The 23,391-nt window shown below is 41.1% G+C and overlaps 1 protein-coding gene across 5 annotated transcripts in view; it reads right to left on the bottom strand.

Moving 5' to 3' along the window:
• The window catches only part of KIFAP3 (kinesin associated protein 3), a 124,781-nt gene that overhangs the window by 63,870 nt on the left and 37,520 nt on the right, over positions 1-23,391 (bottom strand). For all 5 annotated transcript variants that reach the window (XM_037907272.2, XM_043521339.1, XM_043521340.1 and 2 more), the window contains exons 11-16: positions 11,519-11,619; positions 6,253-6,361; positions 4,009-4,121; positions 2,470-2,635; positions 2,094-2,219; positions 1,562-1,660 (exon numbers count right to left, since the gene is read on the bottom strand). In XM_037907272.2, the coding sequence (XP_037763200.2) occupies positions 1,562-1,660; positions 2,094-2,219; positions 2,470-2,635; positions 4,009-4,121; positions 6,253-6,361; positions 11,519-11,619 (714 nt within the window). The remainder of the gene's footprint in view (positions 1-1,561; positions 1,661-2,093; positions 2,220-2,469; positions 2,636-4,008; positions 4,122-6,252; positions 6,362-11,518; positions 11,620-23,391) is intronic.

Genomic DNA, 23,391 nt, shown 5'->3' with positions numbered 1-23,391 from the left:
TCAGCATGAGCTGACAGCTTTCTGGGGGAAAAGTAAAGATAAATATTTGGCAGACTTGGTCCAACGTTACCAAGCATGCAATCACTTCAGTGAGTCCCAGGACACCTCAAACTCTCCAGGCTGACTAAGCTAAGGGAATGTAACCTGGGTGAGTTAAGTAAGAGAAATTTGTGCTTAGGGGAAAGCAGCTTTTGCAATAATGAAGTGAAGGATGATACTGGCCTGAGGGAATATTGTCCAAGTTTAAGAATTGGTATCCTGCAACTTTCTAGAACAAAAACCAAAAACTTTGATATGACAGAAAGGGGATTCTCCACTTATTTCTGGCCGTTCCAGAGCTATCAGATTTTAAAGCTGTAATATTATAATATCTAGAAAAGATACTGTAGGTCATTTCAGAGGTACTATCATCACATTTATATAACACTTAGTCTGTGCTAGGTGCTTTATAAATATAATACAGAAAAGATTTTTGACATGAAGACCTGACTCCCAGTTTTGAATCAGGTCCCAGTTTAAAACAAAACAAGAGAAAAAAAGAGTGAGAGATGGTGATGACTGGAGAACAGGAGTCTAATTAAGGTCATGCAAAGTTGAAGAAAGTCAGTGAAAAGGCAAAAGGTAGCAGAGGCAATGGGGCCATCAGCACAGAAAAAGAGGAGAGCCAGGAACTGAAATCAAAGAGGAGACATGATGGGAAGGAGACAGGAGAGTGATACATGACAGCAGCACTGAGGATAAGAAGGTAAACGTTGGAGGACACATGCTTCTAAGGGGGGAAAATGGGGATGGGGGAGAAGGGGAAGAAGAGATTGGAAGCAGCAGGCATATGAAAGAACAAACACATTTTTCTTCTCCATCTGAACCCTCTAGAGGTGAAATCATGGTAACTACGGCTATGTCTTCACTACCCTCCGGATCGGTGGGTAGTGATCAATCTATCGGGGATTGATTTATCACGTCTTGTCTAGATGGGATAAATCAATCCCTGAATCAACGTCTGTGCTCCACCTCGGCAGGAGGAGTAAGCGGAGTCGACAGGGGAGCCGCCGTGGTCGACTCGCAGCCATGAGGACAGCCAGATAAGTCGAACTAAGAAACTTCGACTTCAGCTATGTGAATAGCATAGCTGAAGTTGCGTATCTTCGTTCGAACCCCGCCCCCAGTGTACCCCAGGCCTAAGGTACCTGCCTTTACAGGTAGAAAGATACAAGAATTTTTCCCATTAAAATATTTCAAACATTTATTAAATAGTTTTCCTGTACAGTGTGTGACATATACATAATACAGTGGTGTGGCATAATAAAGTTTATCAACACTCTTTTGGAATGGCCTATGTAAGACATGCCAATAAAACCTTTATACTGCACAACACCATCTTATGGTACTTGTATACCTGTCTTATGTCTATAGTGTTCAGCCACTGTTTCAAGTTCAATTAATTCTAATAATAGAATAATGGTGGTTTAGAAAATCATAGTAAAGCTTGACACGTAACAAATTCTAATTATAGTAAGTTAAGTACTGTAATTCTAAACGTCTGGCCTTTATAAGAGGATACGGGTCTCCTTGATGATGACGTCTCTGGTGGCTTGGTGGAAGACCATTTGGTAAAAGACATAGATGATTTGGCAGACAAACTCATCATCTTCCTGCTGAGCTGCAAAAAGAAAAAAGTATTTCCTCAAGTCCCCAAGACAGAGCACTTTGCTATTGTACATTAATGTCTCAAGAGTTGTGTTGGGCTCTCAGGAGAGCCAAGGACACCGGGATGCATTTTTCTGGTGGCTTATATCTACCAGACCATCCTTGCCAGTGTGCACAGAACTTTTAGGGCCTGATCCAACTTCTATCAGAGTCAACAGAAAGATTCCCATTGACTTCAGCGAGAATTAGATTAGGACATGAGAAGTGCAGAAAAAGTGAGTTCACTAGACCATGCTCATTGCCATTTTGCTAGTAATGGAAAGACATTGTGCTTTCATTGGAGACTACCTACTGCTATCCTGCAGGCTAAAAAAATGAACGGTGCCACCTGAGTCAGTTAGAAACTACAGATGAAAATCAGGCCTGGAATAAATTCAGCAATATACCATTTAGAAGTTCAATGAGTGCTGGAATAATTCCAGATTTGGCCAGCATAGCAGCACAGGAGTCATCCATAGATACAGTTCCAATCATGATCACCACTTCCAAGACAAGGTCATCTTCTGCAGAACCTGGCAAATAAAACAGCAGAGAGCCGGGTATTTAAGGAAACTCTTTGCTGAATCCTTGAACGTTCTTATTCTTACTTGTACACAGTTCTTCTAATTTTCCAACAAGCTAACATTATGCTAATTAATACACCCAAAAGATACTACAGTAGCAAAACACAATACTGCAATAAGAATAGAGAATATGATAGCAAAAGATACTACAATCGGAAAACAGAATATCATGGAAGACTAAACCACTGTTAATACAGACCTGGTTTTAGTTTATCCTTGAGGTATGGAACCAGTTTGTACTCTTTCAGCACAAGCTCCCAGTCCAGGTCAGGTAAGGTCAGATTAGCCAGTGTTCCCAGGCATTCTATCACAAATTCTTCCTCTTCATCATTAGAGATTTGAGCTGCTAAATCACCAACATAATCCTAAAAAAAATATATAGGCAGGTAATTAGTAAAAGTACCGCACATGAAGATAGGATTTTGAAAGGTTCCTAACTCAGTCAAAGCAAAACTAATTTTCACCAGAACATTCAAAAGGCACATCTCCTGAGTGCGGACTATTTTCAAGCCAAATTTAATTCAACACCTTAGTTGCAGACCTGTTTTTTAAAAATGACAATTTTCCCATTTCTCATTCTCTGAATCTTTTTGTTCAAACTTTTCAAGAACATTTACTGTAGGTAGAGAAAAACACCCACACATGGAAAATTTCAGCCCCCAAAAGGTAAAAGTTTTAGAAAGCTACCAGACTGAAGAAAGGGGGTTAGAATAGAAAATGTTATGGAACCTTAACCATAGAAGTGGTTTCTGCTCCCAAAAAGCCTCCTGAAATGTATGTGAAGTTACCGTATGTGGTTTACATCTATGGATTTTACGAACTAGCAGTGCACGGCAGTTAAAAGATTTGATTTCATGCAGTAACAACTTTATTAAGAGATTTGCCAATTAGAATTTTAACTCCTTATTTAACCCAAATATTTTTTTATTCTAAAATACAAATTCTTTTCCATATTTCATTTCCGTGAGTGTGTGTAACTAATGCTCATGAGACTGCTGGACAGGTAGCTCAGCCTTAGAGAATTAAGTCGCTCAAGAGTTATTAAAAGTAGCAAGAGGTTTAGCAAAAAGAAAAGGAGTACTTGTGGCACCTTAGAGACTAACAAATTTATTTGAGCATAAGCTTTCGTGAGCTACAGCTCACTTCATCGGATGCATGTAGCTCACGAAAGCTTATACTCAAATTTGTTAGTCTCTAAGGTGCCACAAGTACTCCTTTTCTTTTTGCGAATACAGACTAACACGGCTGCTACTCTGAAACCTGTCAAGAGGTTTAGAGTAGCACTTAGTACTCCTGTTCTTTTTTTTTTTTTTAAGTAGCAAGAGATTCTTCACATTGCTCCTGAATCTTTAATTGAAGGAACCAGTTGTAACAGGGAAAGGATACTTCATTCTGTCCTAGATTTCTCTTGAGAACAAAGTTTAAGATTAGTGCTAACTGTGGCAACAGTTTCTGAGATGTGTATATTTCCATGTTTTTGTACCAGTGACCTAGACGTAAAAAGGTTTACATTGTAACCAACCACCAATTCCTTGAGGCATCCAGAACCCCTTTAAAATACCAATGAAACCAGCTTCATAAAAACATGGAAATGCCAAATACATGAAACTCAAGAGTATAAAATCGTTTGTAAAGATAAAAGCCAACCCATCCTTCGAGATGCAGCAGCAGTCTAAAGCCAAAATCCTTTCCAATGCAAAGGGATAGAGGGTACTGAGAATGTATAGTGAGTGCTTACAATAAACAGGTTTTTCGTTGGCTCATCATGTTGTGAAATGTTCCTGATCATCTTCATCAACAATGGATCCTTGAACTTCAGAGCTCTCTTCATTAACAGCTTCAATCCGTTTCCTGAAAAGAAAATGGTACATGGCAAATCTCCCAGATCATATTAAAGCTAGAATCAGGTCTTTTGCTTAAAAAAAAAGAAACAATTAGAATTTTTTTTCTTATTAACGAGTATTAAAGGACAAAGGCAAATAAATCAGACAAAGCAGAAACTATTTTGTTCTTTCAGGCCATAATTAGAGGGACAAATTTCACCTGAATAAACTCCAAGACAAAATATAAGGCAAATATATAATAGCCAATATCTCAATTATTGAATATTAGGACTCATCACTATAAAAGAAAACTGAACTAAATAGTTCAGTTATCAACTATAACTCTAATAAAAGCAACCCACCTGCTAAGCCTCTACTCCCACCACCACTATGACTACCCCAATTCTATACAGCCATCCCAAACTCCTGCTCTTAATTTTCAAGTCAAGTTCTCAAACAATGCCTATCCATCTTAATATTGGTAACTTGAGGAGATATAAGTCTGGATAGGTTTCTTGCAAAGGAATTTTAAATAGAGGTACTCATATATAACAGCTACTTTGCCCAGGGGAGCTGGCAAAGGCTATAAACCAAAGCACTCTTTTAGTACATGTCTAGGGAGCAAACAAGCCCTCACCGCACTTTGGACACTACAGGAACAACAGTACATTCACCAGACTCAACTATTTGATATTGTGGGCCAAATCATGGTCTTACTGATGTGACTCTTCAGGACAACCTTGCCTGTCTGACATTAACAGTTACTTTTTTATTTTTATACAAGTTTCTGTGACAGAGCACCAACAAAGGAAGCAGCCCACATGCTAGTCAATATAAAAATAGCCCTGCTGAGAATATAGCAAAGGGTTAGGTCTGATACGCTGAGCAAAGCAGCAACGAAAGATGATTATGCAGCAGCAGAAATCCTGTTTTCATAAAAAACATCCCCAGTCAGAAAGAGAAAATGTGATGCATACACAAAGTTGCGTCTAAGTTGGTGAAAAATTGTAAGTTTTTCATAGCTATAACTCTGAAAGGAAATTCTGTAAAAATGGCATTATTGTACTGCTTTTATTGATTCCAGACCAAATAAGCTCAGTTTGCAAATAAAAAAAGGTTGTTCTCTAACTGTGAGCCCTGCCAACTCAGTCTGGGTTCTGAGTGTCAAACTGGGTTCTTTCCTTATCATGTATCCTCATCAGTAAAAAAACATCCTGCACACTAAATTATTCCCTCAATGACACTTGTGCAAGTCCTCTGTCTTCTGTGTAGTTTGCACATGTATAACTGATTGGAATTTAATAAAAATAGAGTTGTTGATGCACAAAAAGGAATAGAATCCAGCTCACTCTGTTTTAGAGGTGTTGGCTTTCAAGTGATAATAGGACCAAAAAGCAATTAACATTGTTTTGTTCAACTACAAGTGACAGAGCTTGCGGCAGAAACCACTGGGTAAATTCTATGGTCTGTGCTATGCAGGGACCGGACTAAATAATTGTTCCTTCTGACCTTAAAAATCTATGAAGCAGTTGCCACTGAAGCTAGTGGCTAGGATTCTGAATACATACAGGGAGCAAAATGGTTGATTGAGAATGTGCCAGTTTTACGGTGTCATTTCAGAGAAGAACTGCACTTTAAAGTTGAGAATCAGCACAGGGAATTCAGAAAAAGAGAGAGCAGCTTTGGAGCAACCGCATGAAAAGTAAGCCTGTTCATACTATGCAGCTTGTAAACACCAGCTTTGAGGGATGTAATCTTAAAATAAATCAAATTGTATCTTTCCATTAAAATAATAAAAGAGGCCCTGTGTTACTTATTCATGTCTGGAAACAGAACCCCAGTTGCCTGTAGGAAGATTTGGGGGTGAATTCCAGAGTTACATTCAACCCACATAGTAAGGGTCAGGATAAGCATAAAGTTTTCAATATAATAGTCATCAGTGATTTCATGGAACTGTTCACCACAGAATTGGAGATACTATGGCTCAATAGGGGGATGAGTGACATTAGGAGTTGACCCAACCGTGCACATACATAAATGTTTATTACAAATGTGGTTTGAATGCTTTTCTGCTGTCATTAGTTGTATTACTATTACATTTGCCATCAGGGTGCTAGGCACTGACCCAAAGATATGCTGTGAAGCTTCCGCACACTTACCTTCACAGATAAGTTGCACATTTCTCTTGTTAGCAGCAAGATTAATGCAGAAGGAAATGAGCTCCAGGTCAATGCGTTCATCAGGGCACTCAAAGAGCATCTTCATTAACTAACAACACACACAAGTAATTAAACTTTCCAAAGCACGAGAAAAAAAAAACAGAGCAATAGTCTCTAGCCAACTATGCTAATCTGAATACTTTTCATATTCAGGATCTCTACATTTGCTGCCAACTTGTCATAGTGATTAATTTGGAAGGACTAGGGTTTGATTATTTGTGGACAGCCAGAGTTACTAACAGTTAAGAATTGCAATCACTTGCCACCTTTTCTAAAATAAACTAGTTTGTTAAATAAAATCCAGTGATAGGGAGATAACGTATTGATTGTGAATGGTTAAATTCTTGTGAACAGTTTAAAATCTTGTGTACTAATGTATTCATCCCATGAAAAACGGGATACTTCCGTTTGCTTAATGGAATAAAGCACTACGAATGGCTGTTTTATTGTATAATAATTCTACTCCTGCTATTTTGAACTGGCTAAGTCTACTCCGCTGCCTATATCTAAACTCACTCTGATTTATCTGCTACCTGTCCTTCCTACCATCTGTCTAAGCAAACCTACTACCACTGCACTCATTGCTACTGCCATATACTGCAGTACTGAGCCAGTGTCTCCTTTACTACTGCCCTACTCCTTCAGTAGAGGAAAAAGGACACCTGAGATAAAATACACATTTCCCACAGTCTGCTCTAACTGCTGTGGTGCATGTTAGTGACTCCGCTGATGAGGCTACAAAGAACCAACAGCTAGCTGCCATTCCTTATAATTTGTTCCTATATATTCACTGGTCTATCACGGCTTACATATCAACCCTAATTTTGTCTATTGTAAGTCTGCCTTAATTTTTTACAAACAGCAAATCCAATATATAAACGACATCCAAACATCAGTTATTTCTCAGTCTTCACTTTTCACACCATGCTGTAGATTTGGTTCAGTTACTGACTCACAAGGTAGACCACCCCTACTGCAGCACCAACCCCAGTTCTGCACATTCCCATGCAAGCACTGACGAAGCCAGACTACTTAGCTTGCAAGACCTATCAGAATCACAATGCAAGGTAGCATGGGCACAAGGCTGGGTAAAACAAATGCACTTAAAAAGAGGACAGATACAGGGGTAGGGGCAGGGAGAAAGAACTGAACAGTAACTGTCAAAGTAGTTGCACTCTTGCCCCCTAGTGGTAATACCTTGGAATGATTAAGTACAAGATGAGTGGGTATCTACCAAAAAATATATTCAGAGAAAGGACAATTAGGAGGCATCAGCACTGCAGGTAAATCCTCCACAGACAATCTGTTGGAGGGAGTTATCTGGCAATAGATAAATACACTATCAAGTTGTCATTCCAAAGAGGCTGCCAAATTAATACACACACATTTAGGTCACAATATTGATTAATCTGTGTTCTTGTTCATATATAAGGGCTGTCGATTAACTGCTCTAATAAATTTGTTAGTCTCTAAGGTGCCACAAGTACTTCTGTTCTTTTTGCAGATACAGACTAACACAGCTGCTACTCTGAAACCAATTAATTGCAGTTAACTCACACGATTAACTCAAAAATTAATCACGATTAATCCAGTTTTAAATCGCTCTGTTAAACAATAGAATATTAAATATTTTTGGATGTTTTTCTATATTCATTCTGTGTTGTAATTGAAATCAATATATTTGAAAACGTAGAAAAACATCCAAAAACATTTAATACTCTCTCTCTAAAAATAAAAAAGTATCTTTTAGGGCTTTCACGAGGTGATGTAAAAGCTATTGCCGATTTCCTCCTTTTCTTAAGTAAAGGTTAATCAGATTTCCCTGATTTCAAGTACTTCTAAGAAGATCTTTAGTTTATTAAATCTATGGCCCTGATACAAACATGAATTAACCAGCAAAGTCCTATAGAAAGTTCAGCAAGTAGGGGATGTGACCTTTCAGAAATTACCCTCCAGAACTCTCATTTTAAAATCCCTTCAAATTATTTATATATATTTTAAAACAAACATATTCTATGCTCACTGAATGCAAAAATCTATGGAAATTAAATGTTGAACGTAGTGGGGTCAGATTGTCATTACTGAGCTACTTCTCTGTAAAAAGAAATAAATATACTCCAATTTCAATTAAACCAGTTCAAATTTTAAAATAATAGTTTTGTATGAACTCCATGTTTCCCATTATGTCTTCATTTAATTTGATTGCTCCTCGTGCCACTTCAAAAGGAAGCGTAATTGCTGCCAAATAGGAAATATTAAAATTAAATTTGTTCTGCTTTTACCATGTCCATTGTCATCTTTTACTGATTTAACAGGAAGGCAGTAAAAAGGCTGCAGCATGTGCAATGAAGAGGCAGTAGTGTTCAATCAGACAAGTCCCATATTGAGTATCAGATACCACAGACCCAGGACTGAAATCACTGTGTCTAGACTCTCTGGCACCTGACTTCACTTATTTACCAATGACCAGAGGCCAACCCCCACAGCTCTGTTCACATACACCTCTGTCCAACCCCCTCCTCAACCCCAATTCAAACATCTTTGAATGATTATGCCAGAACTGCATGCCTCAGGAATCTCTTCTGACCAGTTACTCCCTAACTCTGCTGTTTGAAGTGATGCTCTGGTTTCTGAACTTCAGCAGATAATGGCGGACAGGAGCAAAGGGCGCTGTCAAGAGAGGACGTTTACCAGCATTAAACTAAAAAGAAGCTTATAGATCAAAGAGGAGCGAAGCAGGACAACCATGGTGGAAAACATGTGGGGAACTGAGGAGATCCTTGTACACCGCTCAGTGGTAAAATATTAAATATCACCATAACATCACTGCCTAACCATGCTCTTTGATTGGCCAGGCTATTACCAATATATGCTTTTATCAGCATCTGGATGGCATTTGCACCTATTTAAACAAAACACGCATTGCTAAGGTCTAACAAGAATGAACTGTTAATACTCACTTTTAAGTGGTAATAGAATAATGCCCATTAACTCCTAAAATCCACAAGGATGCTTACCTGGGAGAATGCAGCCCCTTTCAGATAATTTAAAATGTTCAAAGGAAAGACACAGGCAAGCAGACCTAATGGACCTGCAGACTGCAAATGTGACAGAAACAAGTCCCAACTCTTTGTGCAGATAGGATGCACTGGCAGCTCTGCAGAGGTGACACTCACCATGCTATGCGGGCAGGATAGGGCTGTTGTGCCCTATTTTGGTCACATTCACTAGCCTCTCATATCCCGTGTCCCAGTGGGTCAGTAGAGGAGAACCTTCTATGAAGGAGAATTCAACTAACTCATCAGCTAGCTTGTGCTGTGATCTTCTAGAGCTTGACTGGGGTGAAAGGGAGCGCATTTTTTTAGTGAATGGGGGACTACATGGGAAGGAGAAGTGTATTCCGCCACCTGAGATGTGCACCAATAGCCCACCAGTACACACCCTGATGTGGCCTACTGCTAAGAGTATGGTTGGCTCCTTCATTTTACATTAAAACAATCTGAGGGAGGGGGAGGGTGACCAGATGTCCCAATTTTATAGGGACAATCCCAATATTAGGCGCCTGTATAAGAGAAAGCCCCAATTACCCCACAGCCCCATCCCGATTTTTCACACTTTCTATCTAGTCACCTGGGGGGGGGGGTGAGGGAGGGGCAGCATTTTGAGGGGCAAAGAGGGGAGGGGGGTCACTTTAAAATGTTCATTTCTCCCCTCCTCTCCCAACCTCTCCCCCTTATAATTAGCTCTTCCCACCAGCTGCAGGTGTACAGATGTTCATCACAAAGGACCAACTGGCAAATCACAGCGTGGCTTTGGATGAACAGGGTCTTCAGCCATAGTCTAGTATAGGATTTAATGAGCAAGGTAACTGTTCATCATGGTCAAAGATAGCCTTAAAGTTTTTCTAGGCTTTATGAGCCAGATATAAAGAACAATGAAATTAATGGGAGTCTATTTACTTCCAAGGGTTTTGGAACAAGGGTTACAGGCACAACTTTGAGCAGCCAATACCTATCAGAACAAGCATGTTAGTTAAACATTATTGAAATTTCCATGGTTCTTTATATTTGGCACTAGGGACTTTTAAACCATGCCCATATTTTCCAAAATCACATCATAACTGAGCCCTATAGTGCAAAACAAAGCCTCTGGTTTTGGTGGGAGACAATTCAAAAGTAGTGGGTTCTCTGTATCATTTGGGCTTCTTAGCATACAACTTCATCCTGTGGCAAACAATCTGCAGGATGTTTACAAGAGTATTTTGCAACATACACTTGCTATTCCCATCAGATCCTCCTTCTTCCCCCCGACTTGGAAGAACATTACAACTTTTGCCATGAAATACTGACAAAAAATGTTCTGAAAACTTTCCATTGCAACTTCCCATCGCGGATATGCTTGATGTTAAAAAGATGTTTGGCAGGAAAGAGAACAGAGTGGTGCAATTCTAAAAAAAGCAACCAGAAAGCTTTTTACACTTATGAGATGGAGACTCTATCCTCAACTCTAACCTTAAATCAGAACCCTGAGAAACTGAATCATACAGTTGTTTAAAAGATCCAGGTCTTTTTCTCTTTAATGAAATTTTGTTTGTTTATTCCCTACAGACAGTGAGAGGCACCAAACAATCCTTAATCCAGAAGGTAAGTAAAAGGTATTTCTTTCCCAACTACACAGTTTTCATGTGTCCTTTATTTAGTGGGACTGTAGTCAGAGCAGAGATAGTCCATGCAGTGATGTAACATTTGCTTGGCTGGTTTCCAGCTCATATTCCGTAACACTGCAGACAATGATGTTCTGATACTCAAAATGAGATTGGAAAGGAGTATCTTCTGAAACTGCAAAAAGCAAAGCTCTCCAGGACATATACAGTAATTATATAGGGAACCAATTGTCATTTCCGTTTAACATGGCTAATCTTCTATTGGTATTTTCTGATTGCCTATACCCTTGTCAATAAGCTGATGTGCCTTATTTGCCAGCAGCACTGACAGACAAAGTTGGTCACCTATTCCTTCTGAGGAGGGCTGCTTAACGGTAGTCTGAATGGTTAAGCTGCCGTATTAATAGAGGCTCATAGTTATTTGACTGGGAAGAAACATTGTTGTTCTCATTATCACCTGAAGGTGTCACTGTGACCTCTGCTACCAGGAAGGCGACAAATGGTATGTTTGTGGTGGAATGCGTCTAGAAGGAAAACACATACCTGTGGTATACAGTCTGTGTACGCAAACATCGATTTAAAGCGGTCGTCCATGCTTATGTGATACAGAACACACATTGCTACCTGTCTGTAGCTGTCATTTGCTAGGGAGAATAAAAAACACAACATGAATTTATGTGTTAACTAAAATCCTGAACACTGTAGTTACTGTACATTCCTATTTCTCCACTAGAGTCTAATTCTTTAATTAAGATTACCATGATAACACTTTTTAAATTCTCTCTTGCTTTAACAAGATTCTTTTTTATTAACGTGTGTGTGACACATTAGTATTAGTGAAAGATGCTGGACTGACAGCCCCTCAGGACCAGAGTCTTCTATTTATCCACACATCATATACAGCATAGGCAGTGGCAGTACCAGCTTCCTGCACAATGTAATTTGGGAATGTATGTTTATCCCTACTATGCAGGGATCCACCTTCTATGATTGAAAGGGGAGTTCAGTCTCAGTGGCCCATCCAAACCTTCTCTCTGCCGAGAATGTCGGCAAAGGAACAAATTAAGGCCAACTAGGCTGTTGATGTGGATGCCAAGCTGAGACAACTAACTTTTTCCACATACATAATACTATCAGAGAGTTTTCTATCAGCATTGGAAATAAAAGAATGTAACAGATGAACAATTGCAGTAAAACTGGTAATATAAAGGTAAGATATTCTGGTGTTCCAGTGTCATTTAAGCATTTGCAAGGGGCAGGAAGGCAACTGAACACAGGTTAGCTAAACAACACAAAAGCTGCATAGAACACATTATAAAGAAAAGAAAATTGAGTGTTTTTGGATTGACAGGTGTGACATTTTGGAGATCACCCAGACCAATGATCTGTCACCGCCGGCCTTGTAGATTTCACTGCCTTAATGCTGTGCTGCTATGGCTCAGAGCTCTGACACCAGTAGCCAACCTACAAGCATAAATGTTTCACCCTGGCTTGCACAGGCCTAGTTACTCCTTGCAGGATCACCTCAAGATCCCCTTCAGATCCCAAGTCTGCCCAAGTTCTTAACTAACAGACACTTGGATTGTTCCCATCTGATTCATCACCCCTGAAGGGGTGAAATCAGCTCCCAATCACCAGTTCACTTTGAGGGACACACTCCAGATGGTTTGCACACTAGGGATAGCCTTCATTTCAAACCCCTTCCCTTTTAACAAGGTTTGCAGAGTTTTCTTCCTTTCTTCCAGACTATGTTAATTCATGGTTACACAGCGCAGGGAAAATTCCCTCCTTTCTTAGGGGTTCAAGACGGGGTTTCTTTTCAGTTTCAATGACTTTCCATGTAGCAGTCCATGATTGTTCTTCCCTGGGTTGTAGGACGCTTGGAGCTTGGAGTTAATTTCATGTAAACAACTACCCTGGGAGGTGCCCCTCCCTGCCAGATTGCTTCCCCACACTGCTGTGAGATAATGCTGTTGGTGCACTCGTGTTGCAATTACAATGTTCTACACACATATACATGCATATATTCATAACCACAACCTCTATCCAGATCTCCTAGTGACCATGAAGTTCAGAACATTACAAGCTTTCCTAAAAGACTTTACTTGGCATATCTTTATACACAAACAACACTGTATATAACCCGCTGATTCAATTGCTTATTCTTTGGGGTTCAGACCCCCCCTTCTTCCCTTGGACTCTCTGGACCATAATTGTCACAAGTGTAATATTGGTGATATGTGGGATTAGTGCATTTATCTGAACATGCCTATGGATTGAATCAGGATATATAGCAGCCACCATTATGAAGTCAGCATTTGCCTGCAATTACCACACAAGGTTATTTGAAATGCCACAATTCCCCCTATATTTAGAACAGGAAATAGAAGTGGTACCTATGCGATAGCTTGGCAACGTGTTGATGCTCTAAGACAACCATCATAGTTAAACTCCTCCCACTAAGTGTCATTATGAGGGACCTAGGTCTCCTCTATCAGATCAGAATGATTAATTTTTAAAAATAACATGAAACCCTGTCAGTGGTTGCTTTAACAAACTCACCATTTGCAAAGAGACATTGTGTTCTTTCCTCTGCTAAGCATAAGGGGAAATTGATCCCTCAGATACCATTGGGAGATAATTTAGCAACAGCTGTCTTACCTTGCAACCTCTGGCCCACTTTAGAAATAGTACTTTTCTATAGTAACTGTGGAAAGAATCATGCCCAACTGACTAATGGTAAGATAACACAATGAATATCCTGCAGTTGCGAAGATTTTTAAGCAAACATGGCAATTTCTTTTCATTTTTTATTTTTCCTCTAGTAGAGACAATACATATCTCACCAGCCCATTTCCATGGAGTGAAATTGTAAAGCCAACTACAATATGAAAGGTGCAGGGCCAAACTGCTATAGATACAGCTAGAAGCTTTAAAAAAAAATGAGTCATGCCCTCAAGTCTTAGGGGGTCAGAATAAGGAGTTGTTTCCACTGCTCTCAGAACTTCCTTCCCCATGTCAGCTTAGGAGTCGGATGCCTGACTTGTGTCTTGCTGACCAACACAGGAACCTCCAAGAGAAGCAGAGGTGGATGATCCGCTAAACAATAGTAACAAAATAATGAACTAGACTAAAACTGGGCCAGATTCTCAGCTGATGGAAACTGGCATCACTCCACAGAAGTCACTCAATGGGAACTATACTGATTACACCAGCCAAGGATCTGGCACAATTATGTTTAACAAACACGACAAAGCTTTTCATTCTTGTAAACAACCTTTACCTCTAGTAATCAAAATTATTAGCTGGAACAAACAGCCAGTTAAATCTTTCCTTTGAATTTCAAGTGCTATTAAGATAGTTGCAGCTTATTTCTAGACCAGTGATTTTCAACTGGGGGTCCGCAGACTATATCTAAGGGGTTCCCGAAAGGTTGTCGGTTCCACAGAACAGTGGTTTTCAACTTGTGGTCCACAGACCAGAGGGTCCGCAGGCTATGTCTAAGAATTCCAAAGGGGTCCGCACCTCCATCTGAAATTTTTTAGGCGTCCACAAATGAAAATAGGTTGAAAAAAATCACTTTTCTAGACCAGTGGTTCCAAACTTGTTCCGCCGCTTGTGCAGGGAAAGCCCCTGGTGGGCCGGCCGGTTTGTTTACCTGCTGCGTCCGCAGGTTCGGCCGATCGCGGCTCCCACTGGCCGCAGTTCGCTGCTCCAGGCCAATGGGAGCTGCTGGAAGCGGTGCGGGCTGAGGGACATACTGACCGCCACTTCCAGCAGCTCCCATTGGCCTGGAGCAGCGAACTGCAGCCAGTGGGAGCCGCGATCGGCTGAACCTGCGGACGCAGCAGGTAAACAAACCGGCCCACCCGCCAGGGGCTTTCCCTGCACAAGCGGCGGAACAAGTTTAGGAACCACTGTTCTAGACAATAGAATATAGAGGTATTGTATTCTTTTGGAAACACTAGCGCTGCTTATGCCCAGGTCACTGGACAACTCACTTCCCCCGTTTCCACAGTTATTCACTCCCTTTCCAGACTCCTATTACAGAGACATTAGAATGTGAAGGCAAAGGGTTTCTTGTGACTCTCAACACAGCCGGATTTACACAAACAAGCATCTGTGGCGCAGAGTTTCATACCATGCCTATAGAGCACCTCAAGCAACATGTTGAATGATATTTCCAACATGTCCAAAAATTCAAAATGGATCCACCTATTCAACTTAAGTAGAAAGCGTCTAAGGTGCTACAGTAATGCCTACTGCACCTGACACAGAAAAGTTCTAAAGATGCACGGAGGTGGCAGCACTACACAAATGCAAGCTGCATGAAATTAACAATGGTTGAAGACAAAGGAGAATTAAAGAGGAACCAATGCAACAAAACAAAGTTTACAGAATCCAGAATTCCAGGCTTATTAAGTATCTAGACATTGGGGGAGGGGGGAAGAAACCAAAAACTAACCACTACCATCTTACATTCTATGGCTACTTTAACCTCTGCACTCACCAGTATTAGGAATTATCTTGGGGTTGGGACGGAAGGTTTCTGGGAGCAGGACTTACTGTCTCTTTAATACTTTAATCCTTTGTATTTTCTTAATGCAAAAACCCTCATACATCATTATTGTTGCATGGTTAAACCTTCACTCTGTCCCTCTTGTGCACATCCATTTCAATACAATCTTTGATAATTACATACAATTTCTCAAATACTGGAATATAATGGGGTATAATTTTTTTCTACATCCTTATGTACAGTATGTAACCATGTCATTAAAGACTATTATAATACACATGCACGAAGGGCTGGAACTACATAGTGCAACCATAGTGCAACCGTAGTGCTGTGTGACCATAATTTTTTGTATTTAATTTACTAGGTTCTCTTTTAAATTTCTTTTATTTGCCTATATTTGTAAAGAAGGGACAGAAAAAAATGAAGGAAAGAATTTCAGTCTCCACAGCTTCAAAGCTCTGCTGGTTTGCCGAAAGTTTCCCAGAGGTCTATCACAAACACTGAGTGCAGCCCAGTAGGAAGAAACAGAACCATTGACCACCTTACCACTGACCACTATTGGTTCCCAGGCAAAATAGCAGCAGGTCAAGAATCAAAGGGTTGAATGCTGCAGGAAAGAGGCTGAGGAAGAATGTTTTGACTGGAAGAGGTCATCCATCAACACAGCTGGCACAGTTTCAGTACCACACTCTGATCCAATGCTTTATTAGGTGGGCTCTGTGATGCTGGCAAACCAGTTCAGGTTAGGATCAACAGGCCAAGTAACCTGGGTATGAACCTTAAAGGCTTGAGAAGAGGCACTGCAACTGTAATCAGGACAATTCACTTGTGTGTGGGTATCAAAGAGATGTTAAAAGGGATTAATAGATTAGGCTAATTCATTTGTGTTGAAAAGAAATCAAGGAAGATGCTGTGTTTATGTTTATGTCTATCTATATCTTGTAATTAATTACCTTTACATTAAATATGTAACTATATTCAATTGTTATTAGATCAAAAGCCTGTATTTAGTGTTTGGTCGTATATTCACAAGATGTGTATATACTGCATGAATCAAAATGAATATTCCCTATATTTTCTTCAACTTATCTATCCCTGTTATAATGAATAACCGTGAACTGCCTTGTATAAATCAGAGTAGCTGGATTACCTGTGTATAATAGAATCATAGAATATCAAGGTTGGAAGAGACTTCAGGAGATCATCTAGTCCAACCCCCTGCTCAAAGCAGGACCAATCCCTAACTAAATCATCCCAGCCAGGGCTTTGTCAAGCCTGACCTTAAAAACCTCAAAGGAAGGAGATTCCACCATCTCCCTAGGTAACCCATTCCAGTGCTTTACCACCCTCCTAGTGAAAAAGTTTTTCCTAATATCCAACCTAAACCTCCTCCACTGCAACTTGAGACCATTACTCCTTGTTCTGTCATCTGTTACCACTGAGAACAGTCTAGATCCATCCTCTTTGGAACCCCCTTTCAGGTAGTTGAAAGCAGCTATCAAATCCCCCCTCATTCTTCTCTTCTGCAGACTAAATAAGCCCAGTTCCTCAGCCTCTCTTCATAAGTCATGTGCTCCAGCCCCCTAACCATTTTTGTTGCCATCCGCTGGACTCTTTCCAATTTTTCCACATCCTTCTTGTAGTGTGGGACCCAAAAATGGACACAGTACTCCAGAGGGGGGAGGGATAGCTCAGTGGTTTGAGCATTAGCCTGCTAAACCCAGGGTTGTGAGTTCAATCCTTGAGGGGGCCATTTAGGGAACTGAGGCAAAAATTGGGGATTGGTCCTGCTTTGAGCAGTGGGTTGGACTAGATGACCTCCTGAGGTCCCTTCCAACTCTGATATTCTATGAATCTATGAAAGATGAGGCCTCACCAATGCCGAATAGTGTGGAATGATCACGTCCCTTGATCTGCTGGCAATGTTCCTACTTATGCAACTCAAAATGCCGTTAGCCTTCTTGGCAACAAGGGCACACTGTTGACTCATATCCAGCTTCTCATCCACTGCAATCCCTAGGTCCTTTTCTGCGGAACTGCATATGCATAGTGTCACGGAGTCCCTGGGCGATGCTCTGGAACTGCTCCCCATGAAGCCAGTCAGGACTCTGGGGCAGTTTCCTCTCTGTGAGCAGCCTGTCTTCAGGACACAAAGCTCACACAGCTTCCACCTTCCTGGGTCTGACCTCGGAGCATTCAGCATCCTCTGCCCCTCCGTGCGCTTCCCCACAGCGAGTCCGCCCAGGCGGGGCTCCTGGGGAAGCCAGAGGGTCCTGCACCCCAACTTCGCAGTCAGACGTGACTCTCAGCCAGCCAGTAAAACAGAAGGTTTATTAGACAACAGGAACATGGTCTAAAACGGAGCTTGCAGGTGCAGAGAACAGGACCCCTCCACTGGGTCCATTTTGGGGGGCAGTGAGCCAGACAACCACGTCTGCCCTTCACTCCATGTCCCAGCCAGCATCAAACTGAAACTCCCTCCAGTCCCTCCTCCGGGCTTTGTTCCTTTCCCGGGCCAGGAGGTCACCTGATTCCTTTGTTCTCCAACCCTTTGGCTCTCACCTTGCAGGGGGGAAGGGCCCAGGCCATCAGTTGCCAGGAAACAGGGTGTCGGCCATCCTCTGTGTCCAGATTCCTGCACACACCTGCCCTCTAGGGCTCTGCAATGATCATACACCCTTACCCCACCACCGAGATACTTAAGAACTGCATAGGGAAAACTGAGGCACCCCCACACTATTCAGAGGAAACATTAAGAACAGTCCCACTTCGTCACACATAAGAAGTAGAATGTTACCCTCAAAGGGTGGGTTACTGTGGACTTAAAGAGGAATCTTTGGGTATGTGCTGTGCTCGAAACACTTGGCAGCCTGTTTCAACTATAAAAGAAAAACCTCGGGCATGATCCTGACATCTCTGATCTGTTGAATTTTAAACAAGGAAAGTTTGAGCCACTGGATGGAGATCCCCAAGTAATTACTTGGGATGCCCCAAAAGATTCATGGAAAGACTAACAGACTCTACATCCAGGCTACCATTTGGGCTCTAATCTTTTGGATGTACCAGATAGATTTATTGCAAACTAGCAGAAGTTAACATCACTGCAGTCATCCTGATCTACAGACTCTGAAATCGACTGTAATGTAATATGATTCACTTTTCTTTTTTTATTAATAAATCTTTAGTTAATTTACTAAAGATTGGCTGCAGCATGGAATTTGTGAGATTCTGAAGTATATTTTGATCTGAGGTATGTGGCCAGCTCCGTGGAGTTGGAAGAACCTAATATGTGATTTTTGGATCATTTATCACAGAAGTACAGTTTTTCTGAGTGGTAAACCAGGGTCGGATTGCCAAAGGAGAGACACTTTGTGATTCCATGGTAAACTGGTGTAGCAATACAGGAATACTTACTTGTTCCTGATTTGGTTAAATCTAATTGTAGAATATACTACCAGTGTGGGTGTACCTGCCCTGTTTTCTGTCAGTCTGTCCTGACTTTGGCATTCTCAGCTGTGACCCACTCTAGGCCATCATTTCTCAAATGCAGCCACCATGGCAGCACGTGGCCACCAGGGGCTTTTCTTGCGTCCACAGCCTCCTCGGCTGTGATGGGGTGGGAGGGGAGTGGCAAAGTAGCGGCCCCTCCCTGTTGCTCCTGGATGCACCGCCTTGGTATTGGTTGCTGGGGCTGCCAGTAGGGGTTGGACCCTGCCCCCCTCTGGAGACACCTGTGGTACAACGCTGGAGGAGCGGGCAGCCAGTGAGTTCACCACCTTGCCAGGGGCAGTGGGGCTTAGGCTTTGGGCTTCAGCCCTGGGGAGGCAGGGCGGCAGACTCTGGCCATGGGGCTTCAGGCTCCAGTCCTGGGCTCCGGCTGTGAGGCAGCAGGCCCCAGGCTCCATCTCTAGGCCCTGTCCATGCGGCTTCGGGATCTGGACATAGGCCTTCAGGCTCCAGCCCACAAGTATTTTAGGAAAAAATATAAGCGCGGGCATCAGCAAGAGTTGGTGGCCGCACTGAGGCCACCAAAAAATTTGTCCTGAGAACCCCTGCTCTAGGCACCATGGCAGGCTCAATCAGCATATTGGCAAATATTGGAGACAACCTTTAGCTATCTTCTTTTCCAGTGTCATTCAGGGAAAGGAGATTCAACACATCAACAGTTTGCAAGTTCAACAACATCAACACTTAGTTTTTTGAGCATTTAGCCAGACTACTGAGTTTAAGGTAGGTGGCATAATACTCTTCAGAGGAAATGTTGACAGACTGACAAGCCAGGTGCTCTCCTTGCTCAAAAGGACTTTAACTCCCTAAAAGGTATATGCAAAGATTACAAGGCCAGAAGAAACCATCTAGTCTGACCTCCTGTATGACACAGGCCAGAGAATTTCCCTCAACTAATTCCTGTTTGAAGTGTCTCGGGTCGGGGGGGGGGGGGGGGGGGGAAGCAATGTTGATTTAAAAATCGCCAGTGAGTGATGGAGAATCCACCACAACCATTGTTAAATTATTTCTATAGTTGATTACCCTCACCACTGTTAAAAATGTACACCTTATTTATCGATCGAATTTGTCTAGCTTCAGCTTCCAGCCATCAGATCTTGTTATTCGTTTGTCCACTAGATTGAAGAGTCAATTATCAAATTTTTCCCCATGGAAGTATTTATAGACTGTGCCCCTTAACCTTCTTTTGTTAAGCTAAACAGACCGAGCGCCTTGAATCTATCGCTATAAGGCTTGTTTTCCAGTCCTTTAATCATTCTGGCATGAGTGAATGATCATTGTTTAACAAATTAATCAGAAGATACACATCTTGTGTTTTGTTCTAGTTTGAACATTGCTGAATGAAGCCATGAGTCAATCAGAATTATTTGGAGATTCTGTTGAAGACCGACCAAGTCTCGACCCTCTCACTTTGAGCCAGGGTAAAGAACAGCTCTCTTCCTGGATGCAGAAGCCTTAGAGGAACAGGATGGGGTAACAGGATGCTATTTTTTATAACAACGCAGGGCCACACATGCAAAAGCAGGCACTGCAAAGGACTTCCCTGTGACTTATTCAGTAGGCATAAATTAGTCCCCTAACTAGGAAAAGTACAAAGATTCTCTGCCAACAGTTCGCATATAAAAAGTCACCAATGTTTTGGCTATGTGCCAAAGTAGTGCCCTGCAAAGACTGGTAGTTTTGAGAATCAGGCACTTAATGACTGAAGGTAGATTAGCCAAATTGACTAAAGCAGTCAAGGCACCCATGGAAAAATAATGGCCTAGTCATTATGGATTCCTTTGGTATTTATGGTAATAAACATGAATCATGATGAACTCATTGGATATTAAATGTGGAGGTCATAAGTACTTAGATAGTATTTCCACAAGAATTTAACAGTAATTAACCAAATCATTATTTGAAAGTGTTATTGAATTATGCTTAGTACTTATACAACCATTCCAGAGAAATTGGTCATTCCCAGCTGAGGGTAGTTAATGCCTTAAGAAACCAGTCATTAACTGCCGTAACTGATTTTGTGGGAATTATTGCTGTTATAAAATACACTCAACAGTTTACAGGAACAATACTTTTCTTCTTTTTTTTTTTCTTTCTTTTTTTAATTTGCAGCTGTAGTTCAGCTGGAGCAGCTGGGATGGAAAAATATCAGGTCCCTTGGGCTGTTTTCACAACTAGTTTTCTGCAAATTAGAGGGGTGGGTTCTGAGTTCCAAACGGTTTCAGATTTTCAGTTTTTGAATGTTAAGAAGGCATGTGCTGGTAACTATGACCAAAGCCTGAATTCCTTACGTAGGTCTTACTAAGACCACATACCCGTGGGCTTTAGTGGCAAGTGTACCTAGGTAAGGACCAAGGAAAAACTATGCAATAATTTTCAGGATCTGACTTTTTATTTTGGACAAGTTTGTGATTCTAAGGGCTTGTCTATGTGGTGAGACAGTGTGTGGCAAGCGGTGGTGTGAAGCTACAGCACTTTAGCTAGCCTTGCAGACCACCTGCAGTGCCTCACAAGTACCACAGTCCACTCTGATGTTCTCCCCTTTGGAAGTGACTTTTGAAGCAGTCCAAGTGGACTATGGAACTTCTAGCGTGCTGTAGATTCACACCCTGGCTTGCTGCACCTTAACTCACTTTGTAGACAAGCCCTAACACTAAAGTTCTCTATTAGCCCCACAGTCAAGAAAAAATAGCACTAGTTCAGGACAGATCTGGACATTTGAATTTCAAGAGCAGAATCAGCCCTGAACAATGCTGCAGTAACACACAGCAAGAATACAAGTTATGGACTACATTATCCAAATGGAATGGCATAACAGGAATTCAAGTTAGTCTCTAATGGAATCACCAACATCACCTCTTTAAGTGTGAAATATATTCAACACAACCCATGTGGAAAACATTAAATACACTTCACTGAAAAATGAGCAATTCAAAGGAAGCCTCTGTACACATATTAACTAGCACAGCAATTCTACATTTCAGCATCAAGCACAAACTACCAAAACTTACATTAAATTTACTGTAAAATATTAGGTAAATTAAAACAAGGATTCTAGTATGGTAAGAATTTCAAGAAGCTGGCCTTGGCCTTCTTATATACATATCTTGCAGTGCTGAATCAGGAAACCAGTTTATTAGATTACAACTGTTCTTCCATTAAGAAGCCCACACCATAATCAGCAGTGATCCTAAGAAACTATTATAGTAAAAAGGGCTAGAAAAAATAGTGAAAAAGCTAAAGGAAAATTACATTATTGTACCAAATCTGAGACCATTGGACCACATTATTCAGTGTATGGCTTAAATCCTATTCAGTTTATCTACATATGGCAAAGATCAACCTTGTAGGACACAACTTAACTAATCAAAAGAATCCACAAAAGGGTTTGCAAACCTGTTCCTTTTGTAAAGACCACTGTGTAAATACATTAAGTTGTTTATGAATTACTAAGCATTAATAATAAATCACTAGTTCTAACGTAGTACGTCTCTTTATATCTCAAAGTGCTCTGCAAAGGAGGTCAGTATCATTATCCTCAATTTACAGATAGAGAAACTGAGGTACAGAGAGGGAAGTGACTTGCTCAAGATCACCCAACAGGCCAGATCCAGACCAGGAAGCAAACAGGAACTGCGAAACTAACTATTGTTACTTACAAGAAATTTTGTAAGTTAAAAACTATTTGTCTTTTTAGCGTAGCCCAGGCTAAAGAAAGCCCCAGCCCTGACATGGGTGGAGGAACATTGCTGCATGCTTAGATTTGCACAAAGTGTGAGAATTCGGTATTTTATCTACTTTCCTCCTTTCCTGTTATCCAGACACAAAGGTCAAAATAACAAATTACTAGGGGTTTATAGTATCTCATTTCCTGTTCCCAGGATCTATTACCTGTAAGTACTTTAACACTAACATACATACTACATTACTCACTATAAAAGAGTTACATAGATTAGTTATTACACAATATAATTAAAACACAAACTCTAAAAAGTGCATTATATAAACCCACTACCATATCACCACCACATTTCACAACATCAAAATATAATTCTGAAATGCCTAAAAATATCCTTCTACTCCAGCAACTCATCCTATTAGGAGAAATTTACAGGCCTCTGACATAACTTAATGCTCCTTGGAACCACATTTCCTGGACTTCAATGGGAGCAGGAGCAGGCACAAAGCTTTCTATGGCACCTGGCTTTCAAGGTACACAAGAGGGAAATTCTGTTACTGAACTTCTAGGTTCCACATGAACAAGGCATTAAAAACTCCCCTGCTCACCTGCCCAATTCCTGAGTACAGCAGCTTGAGGGCATAAAGAGATCATAGAAATGTAGGGCTGGAAGGGACCTCGATAGGTCACCTAGTACAGTGGTTCTCAACC

This window comes from Chelonia mydas, chromosome 8 (genome assembly GCF_015237465.2).
Source record: "Chelonia mydas isolate rCheMyd1 chromosome 8, rCheMyd1.pri.v2, whole genome shotgun sequence".
Classification (NCBI taxonomy): Eukaryota; Metazoa; Chordata; order Testudines; family Cheloniidae; genus Chelonia; species Chelonia mydas.
Note: the sequence above shows the minus strand (reverse complement) of the source record. Positions and strands in the feature narration are given on the sequence as shown.